Source organism: Watersipora subatra, chromosome 10, assembly GCF_963576615.1.
Source record: "Watersipora subatra chromosome 10, tzWatSuba1.1, whole genome shotgun sequence".
NCBI lineage: Eukaryota > Metazoa > Bryozoa > Gymnolaemata > Cheilostomatida > Watersiporidae > Watersipora > Watersipora subatra.
In genome coordinates, this window is record NC_088717.1 from 54,889,433 (window position 1) to 54,907,494 (window position 18,062).

At 37.2% G+C, this 18,062-nt stretch overlaps 1 protein-coding gene across 4 annotated transcripts in view; it reads left to right on the forward strand.

Annotated features, from left to right (window-relative positions):
• LOC137405604 (AF4/FMR2 family member 4-like) overlaps positions 1 to 16,319 on the forward strand; it is a 64,890-nt gene extending 48,571 nt beyond the window's left edge. For all 4 annotated transcript variants that reach the window (XM_068091923.1, XM_068091924.1, XM_068091922.1 and 1 more), the window contains 11 exons: positions 4,378 to 4,675; positions 5,319 to 5,483; positions 6,427 to 6,747; positions 8,679 to 8,909; positions 9,176 to 9,291; positions 9,448 to 9,607; positions 10,519 to 10,670; positions 10,856 to 10,936; positions 13,352 to 13,553; positions 13,842 to 14,013; positions 15,049 to 16,319. In XM_068091923.1, coding sequence (XP_067948024.1) covers positions 4,378 to 4,675; positions 5,319 to 5,483; positions 6,427 to 6,747; positions 8,679 to 8,909; positions 9,176 to 9,291; positions 9,448 to 9,607; positions 10,519 to 10,670; positions 10,856 to 10,936; positions 13,352 to 13,553; positions 13,842 to 14,013; positions 15,049 to 15,197 — 2,047 coding nt within the window. In that variant the 3' untranslated portion in view covers positions 15,198 to 16,319. The remainder of the gene's footprint in view (positions 1 to 4,377; positions 4,676 to 5,318; positions 5,484 to 6,426; positions 6,748 to 8,678; positions 8,910 to 9,175; positions 9,292 to 9,447; positions 9,608 to 10,518; positions 10,671 to 10,855; positions 10,937 to 13,351; positions 13,554 to 13,841; positions 14,014 to 15,048) is intronic.
• Positions 16,320 to 18,062: the final 1,743 nt, after the last annotated feature.

The following is an 18,062-nucleotide window of genomic DNA, read 5'->3' on the forward strand; positions in this document are numbered from 1 at the left end:
TTACTCATACTAGCTATTGTTCAAGTTAACTTGATTTAAATTCTTGCAATATTTCAAAGTTTCTATTTAAATTTGTACTAGCTTTTTCTTATATTTACACTGTAATGTTTGGAGGAAGGTTTCAGTGTCGAGACGATAAGTAGTTCAAATTGTATGTCAAAATTCTCAAGTCTAGTGTTTAGGATGCAACTGTACATTATGAAACGTACAGATGCATTTTGTACATCCTGAAAGCATTGCACATCTATCAACAGCACAATTGCTTAGGTATGATTTTAGGTTCTAATGTACCAAGTTTTTTTATGACTCTAAAAGAATCGTACGAGTGTACTTAGCACGTATAATGCATGCAGCAACATACCTATAATATGTGGTAAAGGTATTGTCATGGTATTTTAGCTGTATAAGCAGACAAACCAGGTACATAATGTAATTAAGGTTATAATCAGCAGGCCAGCGTGAGCTGAAGTACATCATACGCGAGCTGAGGTACATTGTACGCGAGATTAGGTACGCAAGCTGAGGTAGGTTAGGTACATACATGCAGTATGTAAATGCTTTCTCATTCCTTCTCAGTTAGTCATCTCTCAATCGCATTAGTCTAGCTAATGTATATCTGCTACTAGCTGAAATTACGATGGCAATCTATTTTAAATATCAGCATTCTTTTAAATGTTCTGTCCGCCTACTTACAAGTGTTCACTCACAGCATCAATCGTTACCCTTCGGAATCATTTCCCTGACAACCCTCTTAGCATAAATATGCATGGTTCACTCCTGTCTACCTATGTATTTAATTTCATGTTTGTTATCCTGGTTCTAACCTTTGTACACCAAATAAATTATTCGGCTAAAACATCAGCTGCTATTTATGTAAATCAATAAATGCTGCCAATGCCCTTCCTTAGATATGAATTGCGCTCTGGTTTATTTCTAAAACTGACAATAAGGTAAAGCTAGAAGTCTCACTGGGTGAGGCAATTAACTACTACAACTTATAGATACTGAGATTATCATAGATAATAGATTACTATAAAACCTCTAATTGAACGCCACCTCTATTTGACTGTCACTATGAGAGAAGAGTTGAAAAATAGAGCACCACCCTCTATATAAACGTCACCTTCATTTGATGCCACTTTGACTATCTTTGATCTTTATGAACCCATAATATCAAGTGATCAATAAAAACATGTATTAATAATGAATCGCTTACATTAATAACAATCAATTCTCTTGTTGTCCAACTTTGAAGCTTTTCGCTTTTTCCATGAAAACTTTAAAAACAACACCATAGAAATAATTAATAATTGTATCAGGCTAATAATACTAATTAATAACCGTCTTGCTTAATGCCGTCTTGATACTTCGAAGTACATGTACATATATAAAAATGGTTTGAATTTACGATGGTAGATGAACTTTGAAATCAACACCATAGAAATGATTAATAACCGTCTCAGGCTAATAGTAGTTCCTTGTTTAACGTATAGTTCCTTGTACATATACATAAATGATCTTCAAGTTCTGGGCCAAAGGTTACGTTTAGCGAGCAAAACTTTTACTCGTTGCATTTGTGCTAAATATATCGGTACCATTGCATTTGTGCTGAATGCTAGTTCAACAGTGCAGAAGAAAAATCGAGGTCAGATGACATTGTGGAAGGTATTGGACAACCACAAGATTGTTGCATTCGATAGAAAGCAACAATCAGAACGCAGCTATCCTAGCAAGCGATGCAAATATTTTTGTTTGAAAAATGTTAATCTTTGTTTCTACATGTAATATAAGTATGGTTCGTTTGTGTCACTTGTTCATGAATATATATTTGTAGGATTTGATAGTCTATTTTTAGAACTTGAAAATTTGCAGATTTTTGGCGTATTATTTGATAGCATGATTGCGGTAATCTGATCTTACAATTGATCTGCGCTCGTAACTCCTATTGCACATAAATAGCTAGTTTTGGCTGCGAATTGTAGCAAACATATCAATGGGTGCAATGAGCTTTATTTAATGCAACATTGGTAAATATAGATATACAATAAAAATATGTCTTCAAATTTAAAAAGAAATAAAAATGAAAAGCTCGAACCAATTGCAAAGCAGGACACAGGTTAATTGCAAGCGATAGATATAAACTGGTAGCTGGTAACTGGTAAACTGGTATAAACCGGTTTTTCAATGCATATTTTATTAAGAGATATTTGACAAGTTGGAGGTAAGCTAGCAGATTTGCATCAAAAAATTTTAGAGCCACTTCACTAAAAAAAGAGAGCAAATTATAGGCGACATTCGCTTCACCCGTAACAGAGCTAAATTTGTTTTCCCTAAAATTTGACGAGCCATTTGAAAAATAAAATGCGAGCATCTCGCGAACGCCTTCCCCAATTGACCACAGCTATAGAAGAAGGGTTAAAAAATAGAGCGTTATGGCATTCAATTAGAGGTTTTACAGTATTATTTTGTAGCAGTAAAGCTATGTTCAAGTGCATTCAACATTTCAAAATTTCCGAACACAATGCATTGTTTATATCTAGATTTTAAAATTTTGTATTCGTGTAGTACTGCTTTTGTTTTACCATATTTGATGAATAAAAAGATCTAGCTGAATTGCTACACCTTAAAAGCTACACTGTCAAGCTTTGGAGTTATTCAGTGTGTTGCAGTAGATCTTTTACTAATATACATATAATTTCTTTTAACCGAAAGCTTAACATTAGGTACCATACACTATTACATGTAGCGTTGAAACAAATGCAAAAATATAGCACCAAAAACTCATGTTTGACATGGTAATTGTAGTATAGTATTTGATAATGATACAACAAGTGTCTAGGTATAGGGTTAGAGTCGAAACGGTGAGCTTATCTAATGTTAGGTATTTCAACTTGAAAGTAACGTTACATAAACATGGCTGACGTTTTACCAATTTCAACTTTTAATGTCTCCGTTCTCCCCCTTCACATGAAACACTTTTTCCCACTATCTACTTCGCAACTATGATTTTAACTGTTGAAACTCAAGGTGTGAAATGCTGTTTAACGTTATTTAAATTTAAAAGTGAGTATTTATTTTAAGGAGCGCTGCATACGTATGTTGTTTTACGAAAATGCAATGTTACGAATAATTTTTAAACTCGTACATTTGAAATTACTTCATATGGTGAGCGGAATATTTGCTTCAATCAGTTTGAAAAAAATTCATGAAAAGCTAGAGAATTTCATGTATTGTGGTGGTAATGAATCAAGAGTACCTCTGCCGACTATTAGCACAGCTTATGCATAAGGCCTGAAGCTAGTCGAATCGCCTCACAATCACTAGACCATTAAGAAAAATGTCGAAACGCTGTTCAAGATTCTCGAATTTAAATATCAGCATAAAATGATGTAAAGAATGTACATCAACAAATATGTTCGCGATGATCCAAGCTCAACGTTTAAAATGGTGGTAGGTGAAAATCGGAAAATTGCAAAATCGCTCTGACAAATCGAAGTTATGTTGCCGAGTATCAAGGACAACAAATCGGTTTAGGACTCCCAGTCCACAGATGCCACGAACCAGACAAGCTCAGCTCCCGTCTGTCTTTGTCCTTCTGAAACTGGTCCTTATATGTGTGGAGGTTATGTAACTCCATTGTTCTAGGATAGCTGAAATGGCCATCCTGATTGGCCAGCTTATCCCTTTTCCGTTAATTGGTGATAAGAAGGGTGATTACAAGGATTTACCATAGGTTCCATCCCGCTGCGTATTACTATAAGTGAAACATTGTGTGACGCTTTGTAACGTTGGATCAAACTTTCAAAACCATTAACAATGAACTTAAACAAAGTTTAGTTGACTTTATTAGAAAGTATCGGCATGTTTCTATCATTCGTGATCATTTTTGATGTTTGAGGTGATCTCACTGCCAGGATGTTTTAAGATTAAAATCGACAAAAAGGTGATCAGACGTCTATATTTGCAAAGAAACAGACAGAATTGAGAATTGAAAATGAGTAACGCTTGACTATGAACGATATAGCCAATATCAACTATTGCTACTATAACAGCTAATAACATCATTTCTCATGTATTTTTCTTCTGAGCGTTTTAACCGCGATCCAGTTTGGTCGATTTTAATCTTGGAGCATCCTGGCAGTCGCAAAAAGAATCGCAAATGATTGAAAAGTACCGGTATCTTCTGACAAAATCTACCTAAATTTTGTGTAAGTTCATCTTTAAAGAGACTCGTCTTTATTTCCTTCATATGTACGATCATATCTGTTGGAATACTTGGAAAACTGATTAATGGTTGTCCTGTTAGTGTATATGATGAACATCTGCCAACTACATTAGTTCATATCTGTGATTTGCTTATCCGTTTGACGATTTCAGTGACAGTTCTGACAGCTCGAGTTCTTCCTCTTCTGGCTCTGAGAGTGACTCGAGTGATGAAGAGCCGAAGAAAGGACTTCCCCCGATGCTATTCGGGTTGGAACGGTCACCCGCCCCTCCAGCAACTACCGAATGTAGCCCTCAGGTTTGGGACTTGGCTTCTTACTATAATGCTAATCCACAAACGTCGGTGGCCAACAAAAAACCTGATTCCAGACCAGCCGTCCAGTCAGTTTCTTCCAAGCCAGTCTCCAGTAGTACATCTTTGGCTGGGAAGCACTCCGATCTACCAGTTCAGGTATGGCTTTCAGTTTCACAGCAGTCAATTGGTCGCTGTGTTGGCAAATCCAGTCTCCCCTTTCATTCATCTTTTCACTTTCGCGTTGACTTTTCTTTACCATCCCATATTTTATGCAGTCAGGTATTTTCAATGATAACATATGATATAACGTCAACAAACATCCTTATCTTTCTCAATCGACTAGCGCTGCTTATAAGGGCGAGTTGTTTACGCTGTATTTATGTGTTGGCACTGGTAACAGGTGCTCATTTTCTAATCATTTGACATGGAAAATCTCGTAGAACTAGCCAGTATTTCCTTACTAGCTAGCTTACGTTGCGCATGGTTAGGCATAGTATAGGATGGCTTCATCACCGCTTTACAGAAATACATCAGGCAGTACTTCGGTCTAATCTCAGCCATTGTTGCGGTCTGGTAATAAATACTCGCATAGCACCCCCAACCTCCATCATGTGTCTTTTAGCGTAAATTAAAAAGTATTTCTGTTTGTTACATCTATGCAATACTGAGTTACGCTTTGCTTTCTCAAAAAGATTTTAAACATGCTTACCAATCCCCGAGTAAAGAATATGTTTGTTATCACTGTTTGTGAAACTATTTATGGAAACCTTTGGCTAGAGACATTGTGTAATGTTTTTAGGAAAAAAGAAAGCGAGGTCCTGGGAGGCCTAGAAAAGAGGAGGGTGCTAAACGCATTACTGACCCTGACTTCACTCCGCCGACAACTGGTAAACATTTACCTACAGTAGCGGCAACGGTTACTACAGACAGACAGAAGCGCCTCTCATCTTCTTCTAAACCTAAGGTTTGTATCACAACCGCGTAAGCGTATAAGTATATAGTTGGAGTAGTTGGAGCTGGAGATGGTCGTTTGTTTGATATAGGTGAAATAGCTCTTCGTTTACTGTTTCCAAATCTGATATACCAAATTCGAGGAGTGTCTTAGTCTGTTCCGACATGTTAATATTTTCTCTTATAGTATTATTTTATGGCTGCAAAGGTGCAAAAGTTTTGGCGAGCAAAAACAAATAAAAATGTTGCTTGTTTCAGGCTTTGAGATTTTTTGTCAAGTTGATTTCAAAAACCTGGGACTTTCTAACTAATCCTCAGCTATAGTTATATTTGTCTATCGACCAATCATGACTCAGCTATAGTTATATTTGCCTATCGACCAATCATGACTCAGCTATAGTTATATTTGTCTATCGACCAATCATGAGCTACAATTATATCAACCAGTTGTTGAGCTAAGTTGATATCAATCAACCAATCGTGATCTCGGATGTTATTTATCAAATAGTCAATCATGGACTAAAATTATATGTCAAACGGCCAATCATGGGTTGAGTTTCATCTAGTCTTGACAATTATACTAGACAACATAACCATGTTTACTAGTATTGTAGCTTGCGGTCATAATTCCTATTGGGTATTTGTGGAGTACTTTTGTAAATAGATTTAGTAATGTATTGCTTAAAATTTATTATTAACTTGTCATTTTGCTATATATTATTGAAAACGAAAGACTCCTGCTCTATAACACTATTGACTCCATGACTATTCACTCCTGTTGACTAACCAAATTCTAAAGTGCTATTGATTAGGCTCCAGTTTCATGCCCTTAGTTATGAGTACAACTGTCTCATCCAAGCATATATAGACCTTGAACTTTTCACAGTTTTTAGAGGAATAGTGACTGTTACCCTCTTTTCTTTTCTGCATCCATTAGTATCCTGCGTGCCTTTTAGTCGGATCTCTCGAAAGTCACAGCAAAGAGAGGACGACCACGTAAGAAACCTGAAAATGAGCATGCACCCAGTGCAGTATCGACAAATAAGGCCATCATCTCAACAACTCTTTCTGTCGATCGTTTACATAGCAAGAATCATTCTATCGAGGAATCTCGAACATGCTCTTCCGCATCAAAACCGTCTGCTCCAATTATCTCATCCTCTTCGTCAAGCGGTGACGATGACATCGACATAGATGTCGATGTTGACGTAGTTTCTGACAAGTCGCCCGGTGCACATGACTCAGCGTTCATACCAGTCAAAGCTGAAAATCGCGAGGTGAGATCCTCTTTGATTTTCTTGTCCTACTCGGTTTCTTGTTGCCCAGGCATCTACAAGACATCTATGAGTGTTCTATAGGTGTAGACTAGAGTTACTCACGCTCAAGACATCTATGAGTGTTCTATAGGTGTAGACTAGAGTTACTCACGCTCAAGACATCTATGAGTGTTCTATAGGTGTAGACTAGAGTTACACACGCTCAAGACATCTATGAGTGTTCTATAGGTGTAGACTAGAGTTACTCACGCTCAAGACATCTATGAGTGTTCTATAGGTGTAGACTAGAGTTACTCACGCTCAAGACATCTATGAGTGTTCTATAGGTGTAGACTAGAGTTACTCACGCTCAAGACATCTATGAGTGTTCTATAGGTGTAGACTAGAGTTACTCACGCTCAAGACATCTATGAGTGTTCTATAGGTGTAGACTAGAGTTACTCACGCTCAAGACATCTATGAGTGTTCTATAGGTGTAGACTAGAGTTACTCACGCTCAAGACATCTATGAGTGTTCTATAGGTGTAGACTAGAGTTACTCACGCTCAAGACATCTATGAGTGTTCTATAGGTGTAGACTAGAGTTACTCACGCTCAAGACATCTATGAGTGTTCTATAGGTGTAGACTAGAGTTACTCACGCTCAAGACATCTATGAGTGTTCTATAGGTGTAGACTAGAGTTACTCACGCTCAAGACATCTATGAGTGTTCTATAGGTGTAGACTAGAGTTACTCACGCTCAAGACATCTATGAGTGTTCTATAGGTGTAGACTAGAGTTACTCACGCTCAAGACATCTATGAGTGTTCTATAGGTGTAGACTAGAGTTACTCACGCTCAAGACATCTATGAGTGTTCTATAGGTGTAGACTAGAGTTACTCACGCTCAAGACATCTATGAGTGTTCTATAGGTGTAGACTAGAGTTACTCACGCTCAAGACATCTATGAGTGTTCTATAGGTGTAGACTAGAGTTACTCACGCTCAAGACATCTATGAGTGTTCTATAGGTGTAGACTAGAGTTACACACGCTCAAGACATCTATGAGTGTTCTATAGGTGTAGACTAGAGTTACACACGCTCAAGACATCTATGAGTGTTCTATAGGTGTAGACTAGAGTTACTCACGCTCAAGACATCTATGAGTGTTCTATAGGTGTAGACTAGAGTTACTCACGCTCAAGACATCTATGAGTGTTCTATAGGTGTAGACTAGAGTTACTCACGCTCAAGACATCTATGAGTGTTCTATAGGTGTAGACTAGAGTTACTCACGCTCAAGACATCTATGAGTGTTCTATAGGTGTAGACTAGAGTTACTCACGCTCAAGACATCTATGAGTGTTCTATAGGTGTAGACTAGAGTTACTCACGCTCAAGAAATTCAATGTGCGTATCTATTTGAGTACGTATGAGATTGTTTCATACATGTTTTGTTAAGTCCTCTGATCCACGGTGACTTAAGCTTTTATCCTTGCGCTATTATTGCAGTACTGTAGAGGTAAACTGTATATATGTGCAGCTTCTTGAATACTTTCATCGACTGCAAAGTCATATCATTTAAATGTAATTAAGAGATGCATCGAGTAGCTGGTCTCTCTGTTGGTCATCGCAGTAGCTGGTCTCGTGCCAAGAAAAATATTTACAATAACGCTGCCCTGATTAGGTTAGGTATTTACCGTAGGTCATAAAATGGAACAAGAAGTCACTTGATGTAACGTCATGAATGGCTGCTTAAGTATTCTCATCAGATTCAACTCCAATAAACTTCTTTATAAACTGTTTCCTTGTTGTTGCTATAAAACTGTAAATATGTGAGGTTTGTTTTTATTTTCTAAGGTGAATGTTTTGAGCATAGCAATAAATGCACACACATTCAATGCAGTACACATTTCAAGCTTTTCCTATTGCCGTTTGCTGCTGAACAGAAAATCAAGTCGGAGCCTGTAACATCTCCCGTGCATGACCGTCTGCTGGCCAAGCACGAACCGATATCACCTGTTGTACCAAAGGTCGAGGCATTTGATCACTTTGGCTCTGGTTTGCCTGATAAGTACCAGATGAGCAACGGGAGGCCAACTCTTTTAATGAGAATACCTCTCAAACAGCTCCACCGACCTCCATCTCGTAAAACTCTCAGTGTTAAGGCTTCCATAGTGGTAAGTCTGTCTTTTGGAGTTATCTTCTTCATTAGAAGGACAAACCTTGTTTTATGTTTATACTAGATTTATATATTTAGGCTAAGTTATTTTCTTACACGAATGTATATTATGCATTGAATTATACTTGCTGTATGCCCTTTAACTTTAAGTGAAATAATACTTTACATGTTGAGTCTGAGCCTGCACACCAGTTTTCACATTTTCCGCAGTTCTGCCCGCCTTGTCAACATCGCCAGTACTGGCTCACTTTCTATTTTGAATAGGATGTTCCTTCTTTACCCGGTATTAAAAATGAGAAATTATCTCCTCCTCCGCCCTACAAACGTAAATCAACTCCACCCAGCTCGTTCCAGCAAGCCATGGAGGAAGCGAAAAAACGGTGGGTGTCATGGTACGACTACTGAGGATGGTTTTTAGCAATTAATCTCAAAAATGCAATGATGCAGTCTTTAGTAAACTAGAGCTCAAGTTGTGATGTCGGCCAGTCACAAAAAAGTACCTGTTTTAAATAGTCAACTAGAACGTTATGTGACAGGAAGCCAATAGCTGATGAAGATATACCATTAGATCTGCCTGACGTGACGGACTACAGCTCAGGAGGGAAAGGCCCTAGACTCAGCGTCGTTCCCTCCTACACTGGCTCACACCTTTTCCATGCCCAAGCCAAAGAGCTCAAGCACAGATGTACAAACATGGTGAGTGAATCTTGGTCTACTCAGCCCTGCCTACTAACTACTACTCATACCCTCACATCATAGTTAGGCCTCTACGTCTTAGACAGGTTTGTCATTGTTGTCAACTTTGTCTGTCCAACTTGTTACGAATTATAGTCACTCCCATGTGTGGATCTGTGTTTACTATCATCTTGACTGGCAGCATTACAGTGACAGCGATGTGTGATTCAGCTTTTTTATTAGTGATTAAAAATGGCTGCTTGTACGTAGACTCGTCTCAAGTAAATCATAACCTCACGCAAGCTCCATCAGTACTTTATGCATATGATTGGAAAATTAATTGAAAAGAGTTGTAAATGGTCTTTTCTGGTAAATAATCAAGTTTCAACTTCATTCTTATTCAAAATTCATTATTTTGATTGGAGTTATTATTTTGATTATTCATATTTATAGAAGGAGTGATGACAAACAGTAAGTTTGTCATCACTCCTTTTTCCCTTGTTAAATGCCAATGCGAATAACACCGCTAGATTATGTACCATTCTCACTAAAATATTCAAATGCATATTCAAAATGTTTGATTAACTGAAAGTTTATTGATTTCTGATAGGATCTATATCCTAGTTATAAACAAGAACAAGAATTGTCATCACTCAGCTGTTTACCTCGTTTAAAAATGAGGTATAATTTGACCTTCTAATAAAATCCTGGCCAGCTGAACAGGTGTAATCATTTTCAGGCCATGACACACCAGACAATAGTGTGTCATCTTCAGTAGGGCCTCATCCTATGATTCAGTTCGGTTTGATTATATAGAGTTGAGATAATAAACTGTCAAGGTCATGAACTGTCAACCAATCACTAGCAAGCTGCAAGACATACATTTAGCGAGAACTGCTCCATTTCAATATTCGTCCTTTCTCTTATTACAGCCCTCAAACCCAAATGCCAAACCCCTAAAGCATCTTCTTGCCGTCGAGTCTGTGGTTACTTTTATGATGAGCGGCATTGGGAAAGAGGCTGAGGACCCTAAAGCCATACAATCAATCAAACCATATTACACATCTACGCTTACCTATGCAGAGTAAGTACACATCTACGCTTACCTACTCAGAGTAAGTCTGGCCTAGTTATTATATCCGGTGACTTTAACCTCCGGTGGAGTAAATGATTTGCACATTTCTCTCTGTTCACTATTAAATCTTTACTTGTTTTAGCCTAGGTCATGCGATGTCAATTTCTGTAATATTTGCTTTATTATGCCTTTAGGATTTCTCTTGGTGAATGTCTTGCCCTGAAGGAATCAAACTCAACCCAGCCACAGATACACAAGTGCACTCAGGTGCTTTGGTAAGTTCAAAACTGGAAAACTGGATGTTTTAAATTAAAATAAGCTAATCTCAGTGTTTTCATATGCAGTCTGCACTAAACAGAAAATGATAATTCTTTTTTTTAAATGTAGTTGTGGTGCTACACCCCACGTAGTCTCATACTAAATAAAAGTATTTCACCATCGTTTGACTTTTTCCAAAGGTTTTGTGAAAATAAATTTCTGGAAACTTGCAAGAGTTATTTGAAAGATTCAGGTGATTTCTGCAATGAATATGCTGCTCCTGACCTAAATAATACCCATTTGGTAACGATGCTTATCTAGATTTATTGATGATGCCAGCATTTTTTTAGGAAGTTGAAGAAAGTTCAAAGAGACTCTAGCCAAGATGGCTACAGTATTTATAGCTGTAATTTCAAGGTGTCAATTAATACTAGAGTAGATGTGTTGAACAATACTTTTTATCAACCACTACAGTTGATAGGTGTCAATCACTACAGTTGATAGGTGTCAATCACTACAGTTGATAGGTGTCAATCACTGCAGTTGATATGTGTCAATCACTACAGTTGATAGGTGTCAATCACTACAGTTGCCTGGTGTCAATCACTACAGTTGACAGGTGTCAATCACTGCAGTTGCCAGGTGATAATCAAACAGAAAGGAAATTTGGCTGATTACTATTGAAAAAATTCAAATATTTTAGAGAATTGCTTGCAAAGCATTTGATGGACATAAATTTTTATTTGAACTTTTTGTATTTTTGCTGACATTCACCACAGCCATTTTGAACCAACCACCTTCAATTGCCTGTTTTATTTTCTTTTCAACTAGAAATCGTTTCAACTGTGATAAGATTGCTGCACATTATAATGTAGAATTGCATTTGTCACTAAACTTTTGCAATTTCAAAGTTTACTGTCTTGTTTCTTTTCGTCGTCATGGCATAAAACTCAACCAATGTACGGATTCGCCCTGTTTCATTTTGTTATATGAAAGTTTTTAAAGACCTATAGGGTCTGGTAGGTCTGGTGTTTCGAGCTGCAAACAAGTTGTCCTAATCCAGATCTGCTTTTCAAATCTTCCAGGAATTTGTTGCTAAATAAGTTTCATAGTAAATAATTTAAGGAATGTGTTTAATATCATAAGTAACTTGTATTTTCTCTATCGGATAGAATGATGAACTTAGAAATTTATAGTTTGATTCCCAACTTGAGGTGATTATCTAAAATTAAGATATGTGGTTTCTCTCCTTAAAGGTTGACTCGCAACAAAATTTACATTGCGGTTATTTGATATCAAGCTATTCACCATGTCTTACTCTGCTGTGTTGTAAGTTCAAAATATATGGAAATGTGATTATAAGCTCTTAAAAGCTCAAAATTGAACAGTTAAAAAGTGACCGTAGGTCGGTATTCCTTATTTTGATGACGTATTCAACTCGAAGTGTTTATTGTTTTGACGCATGATGTTATCACGTGAAATAAAAGGCCAATAACAGGCTCAATATAAAAAGTTTCGTAGCACTAGTTTATGACAAACACTTCGGGTACTACCGGGTACCCTCATATAGATATAGATAGTCAAATATAGATGCTCACTACTTTACAGTTTCGTTTCAGCTTGGTCTAATCGTCTAGTCATAATCTGTTCATGTGACCCATATTTCTCGCCAAATGGGGCAAACAATTTCTGCAGCAATTTTCGACAATCACAGGTGACCAACAGGCTCCTCATGTTTACCAGAAAATGATATGCACCCCCTCGCTAAGGTTAAAAAATGAAACAAAATTTTCGGCTAGGTTTTAAGATACTAGTGCTCAAAGTGACGGCATTACAATGATAATGAAATAGACACGTAAAACAATAGACATGGTTTTATTGAATGCGCGAAGTATATATGTGAAAATATTTTGACAACTGAGGTTGCGTGAAAGTGAAAACGGAAGCCATCGTGTTCAACTACATCACATTTGAGCCGTTTTGAAAAGGATTCCAACCTACAACTGTTTTCGTGTGGCTGAGATTAACTGTTTGTTTTTGAGTTTTTAAGATCTTGTAATCACATTTTCACATATTTTGCACCTACAACACAGCAGAGTAAGAGATGGTGAATAGCATGATACCAAATAACTGTAATGTGAATTTTGTTGCAAGTCAACCTATAAGTTAACTTGTTGTAGCCATGAAATGCTCTTCTAAAATAATTTTGATAAAATTAAGATGGTTCTAGTTCCAAAACACAGGGAACCGAGCAGAAAAGCCTGATTGTATGCGCGTGATAGCCTCGCATTCAAGAAAAACATTTGGCAATGTTATAAAATATATGAAGTCGTTTCAAAAGTGTTTGTTTATTTGCGTGCTACTAGCGCTGTAGGGACATCTTAGTCCACCACATTAGTCGATTATTTAGTTGATTTTCCTCACTTTTGTAGTCACTATGTACTGAGCCACCTAAGACACAAGTGCTACAAACTACTCAAAGATCAAGCGAGCTCGTCTGGCAAGCGTGTTGAGGATTTCCTCCACCGTGAAAAAACCAAACAGCCCATATCACCCCATACCCACACCGGTTTACCCCCTGGCAACTCACCAGCTGCACCAAGCCCTGCCAGTATTACCTCCACCGGCTCTCTCGTAAGTACTTTTTCGCATGTTGTCTCTGCGTTGCTTACGTTCCTATCTGTTTTAGAATTCCTATCCGAATACAATAAGTTGTATGGTACAGCTTTGACCAGTAGGAACTAGTGGGAGCTATTCTGTCACTCTATAAGGATTGCTGTTTAATAGATTATTTTCTCTTCTTGTTTGACCTCAAGTTTTCAATACCTCGCCTCACTCTAACTTCTGCCCTGCGATGAGAAATATAGGTAGTATCTGTGTGGCAGCTAGCCTAATGTATTCCTGTTGTTTCTGTTCAATTAGACTTCAGACTCAGGAAGGGGTACTAGTTTGCCACCCAACACTTCGGCAGTCAGTGTTCCAGATCCAATACTCAGAGATGTGGCCGAGTACATGAAGTGTATGAACTACCTGCCTGCCTCTATCGATCAGTGGAAAACTGCAACTTTCTGGCGAACACAGCATGACCGAAAAGGTTCGCATAATGTTCCATTATTTGCATTGTTTAGCCCTACTATGGTGCCATATTCACCAAAAACTTACTCCTGGGTCTGGCTCGCAGTGACCTCTACTTTCTGATTAAGTCTGGACTAAGGCAACTGTTAGCTTTACCTAGATAGTCTCTGTAAACTACTAGCTGTCTATTCACTGTAACTGTACAAGCTTGTTGATAAGCAAGGCTCAAGGGAAAGGTATAGCTGACTGTGGCAACAGCCAAAATCATTTGGCTGGAATTAATAGATAAGCTGTAAGTACGTGATAACGTATTTGGAAAACCCAAAAATAATTATTTTTGGGTTTCCTACTTGGATGCTAGAAGGGAATTAATGCCAAAAAATATCCGCTATGAAATGGGGTGCATAATAAGCGATTATTTGGTCTTACGACTGTTTAAACACTTGGGAGTTATTTTATCCATGCCCTTTTCAGCGATGCGTTATTGATATAAAAATTACTATATGGAAGTCCAACTTAACAAATATCTCAGGTCTTGACTTGTACTTATGTATTGCCATGGATTCACTTATCCGCTGTGAATAGACCTTACCCTACTTTGTTTTCATATATCATCATGTATCTCAATCTAAGCCAAGAACTACATCATTTTTCCCAAAATCGGGAAAGTTAAACAATTGGAATCTTAACCTCACTTGTACACAATTGTCTACCCCTACATGTAGCGAATTCGAAACCATCCATGATAGATCTATTGATATTAGTAAATTAATATTTGTTTAAATATTTACCACAAATTGTCTTGTTTGTTATACGATTTGTAGTTTCTGTCATTGGCAGGTCGAGAAGTTAGCCAATGAGTGAGATGTTTGTGCTAATTCCTTGGCTCTTTGTTCAACTTTATAAAGGAGGAGTTGTTTGCTCATTGCAACTCTTCTTAGGGCCTTGTTCAGCTTCATGTTCCCCTTTTCATCAGGCATAATAGCTGCTGACTCTAGTTTACAAATGCTCCCTCCTATTGGCTAGTGAATTTTGGTTTAATTATCGTTTGTAGAATTCTTTGATCGTTTCGACAAGGATATAGAGTATAGAATTGACATACTTACCGATAGCAAGCCTTTCGTCCACTACGTGCACACCGCATGTCTTCGTCTCAAGAAGGAATTGGACGTTGCCACTTCATACACATCTTCATACTCATGACAGCAGTCTCAGCAATGATCAGCCTTTCCGCCCTCTTGTCTTCAACTCTTCTTGGTGCACAGTCTAGATAGTCACTTTGTCCATAAAATATTTTTCTACTCCGCCCTCAGGCCCGACATTGTGTTGCCATGACGGATGGAAGAATCAGGTGCCAAATGTCACGGTGTCAAAGCATTCGTTCCGACAGCTAGCGACACGTGTCCTCTGGTCTTTCTACCCGAAGCCCAAATTACCGTACAACTTGGTACGACCAAATGACTTTAGCTTTATCGCCTGCCTACTTGAGCTCATTTTTCTACTAATGTTTACATTGATGTGACGACTCCCATGTCTGCTGTGTTTATAACGCTGCCCACGCTTGTAGTTCTCCCTTCGTTGATGTATGAGATGACTAGCGTACACTTGTCTCTCTTTGCTTCTTTTTACTGGCAGAAATGTTTTGATGCAATTGAAAGATTGATTACTAGTTTTTTATTCAACTAATATCTATATATTATAAAAAACCGATAATTATTTAAGTATTTAAAATGCATTGTCATTATTATGCAACAATATCAACTCAACGACCAACATGTTTACTCTAGTGGCATAGCCGTTAGGTTTTGCTACTCGAGCAATGGTTGTCCTATCATGAGTATTTAGACATTCAAGCCCTTTGTACAGACATCTCATTTATATATAAATATTACTATTATTATTATTATATATAAATTTGAATATCTATGTTATGTATACCGCATCAATAGGACATCGAACATCCAGCATATTATATATATATATAGATCGAACATAATTGTCTTTGTAATATACTTTGTAGAAAACTAGCGTTTTTATTGATGCCTTTTCCTTACATAAGTCATTGGCAAGGCTCTTGATCTGACATCAGCACTCACTGATAACATAGTCAAAATGTTATTATACATTAGAAGTTATTATATTTTTGCCAAACTAATTGAAGCATATAGAGAGCTTGAGTTAGGGGTAATCTTTCGCTTTTTTGTTGGTTTTGGTCATCTGATGCATTTGCTGTCAGAAATGTTATGTGAGCTACCATTGGTGGTCAGAAATGTTATGTGAGCTACCATTGGTGGTCACAATTAAAATAAACAAGCAAACTATGAATATGTCTGTCTCTTCACTTATAGCATTCTAGTTGCACTCTAAGTATTTAGCAAATAATTCGGTTTATTTGATTTTAAATGAATGAAACCCATAGTTGGTTTGTGTATTTAGGCTCTGAGAACATGAATCAGTAATTGGTATTTTTTGCCTTTTGTAAAATGAAAATTACCTCAAAAAACTTCAAAAGAAAGACCTTAATGGTACAGCACTGCTGTATAAGGATACAACCCTTGGTTCAGACCAATGTCGTGAGAGGTGTTGCGCTTTTCTACGCAAGCTGCGATTGATGTGAACCACGGATAGCTATGAAAGATGGAAGCTATGAAATCACAACTAAATACTGCGCGCACTCCGCAAGAGCATTGCCCATTATGGTTATGGGAGGGCACAGCACCTTCCATGCCATGCATACCACATTACTTACATTGTTGTCTTACATACACCAGCTAGCTTTCTGGTTGCTGGTATAATTATTTTTATCACTGCTGATTGTACTACAAAACACGTAAATAGATTTAGTGAAGTAATGTGGACAGAACTATGTCTAATATACAATGAGAAGTCTGTAATTGCTATCACCTTTCAGCTACTGATTGCTGAAAGGTTCTACAGTAGTGCCCCAACTGAGTGTCAAATCGAGTATTTGTATCTATTGTTACTCCGTCTCTTGTGTTTTTAAAATCAGAAAAGATCTAGTTTAGCCAGCGATGTATTAATAGAGGGGAGCAAATTTAAGACAAAGGGATAAACAATTGTATAATATATATGCAGAGCTTTGAACGCACAGGCGATCACCTAAGAATAGTTGTTCTTTCTTAACTTGCTAGATGTACCTAACCACATCAGCTTCATATGTCTATATGCACTTTCACCAAACCGTTCATTATTTAAAAATAAAATATGACTTTTTTCACATTGAAGACATAAGTATATGTTTTACTGGTGCACAAAATGATTAACATTAACATCACTGTGTTCAAATGTTAATTTGTAATGTTAATTCACATCACATGATTAACATTAACATGTGTTCAAAGAAAATCATTACAATGCTTGAGCTCACATCAAATTATATATACACTATTTTTACCTAAGGACCTGACCTTGCAAATTAGTGCGACTTCTGCTGTTGCCTTTGAGAGACCTCCACTGAACTCATTGGAGTGCCTCACCAAGCCTCTAGGGTTAATCAAACTCACATGAAGAACTACTGCCTAAGAATTATTGAATCCAAACCTATGATGAACCCGAATTGCTTACCAAAAGAGAACATAACTTCTACAATCAGGTCAATCGAAGAAAGTTAGACAAGTATCCACTTATTAATCTACTCTTCCACAATTGTCGTATTTTTATAATTCCCTTATTTTCGTAATTCCCTTCTTTTCAACTCTGCTAATGTTTTTAAATGTTATATTTTTATGAATATATATGCTTACTATTATTATGTAATGTTATACTAAATAAAACTTTCTCAAGGTTATCTAATTTCAGCAATCTTTTTTATACTTTTTTATAGTTTAGTTCACCATAGTTGACATGGCACAAACAAATTTTGTAAATTTTTCATTCATGCCAATGACTTCTGGTGCGATTGGGCTTTTTGTTATTTAGTCATTTAAAATGAAGTCTGCAGATTTACCAATCAAACTTGAAAACTGACTCCCAGCTGTTTGCTAGCAGACACTCAGCAAACTAATCTTTTTTATCTACTTTTCTACCGGCTGTACACGTGTACAGCTG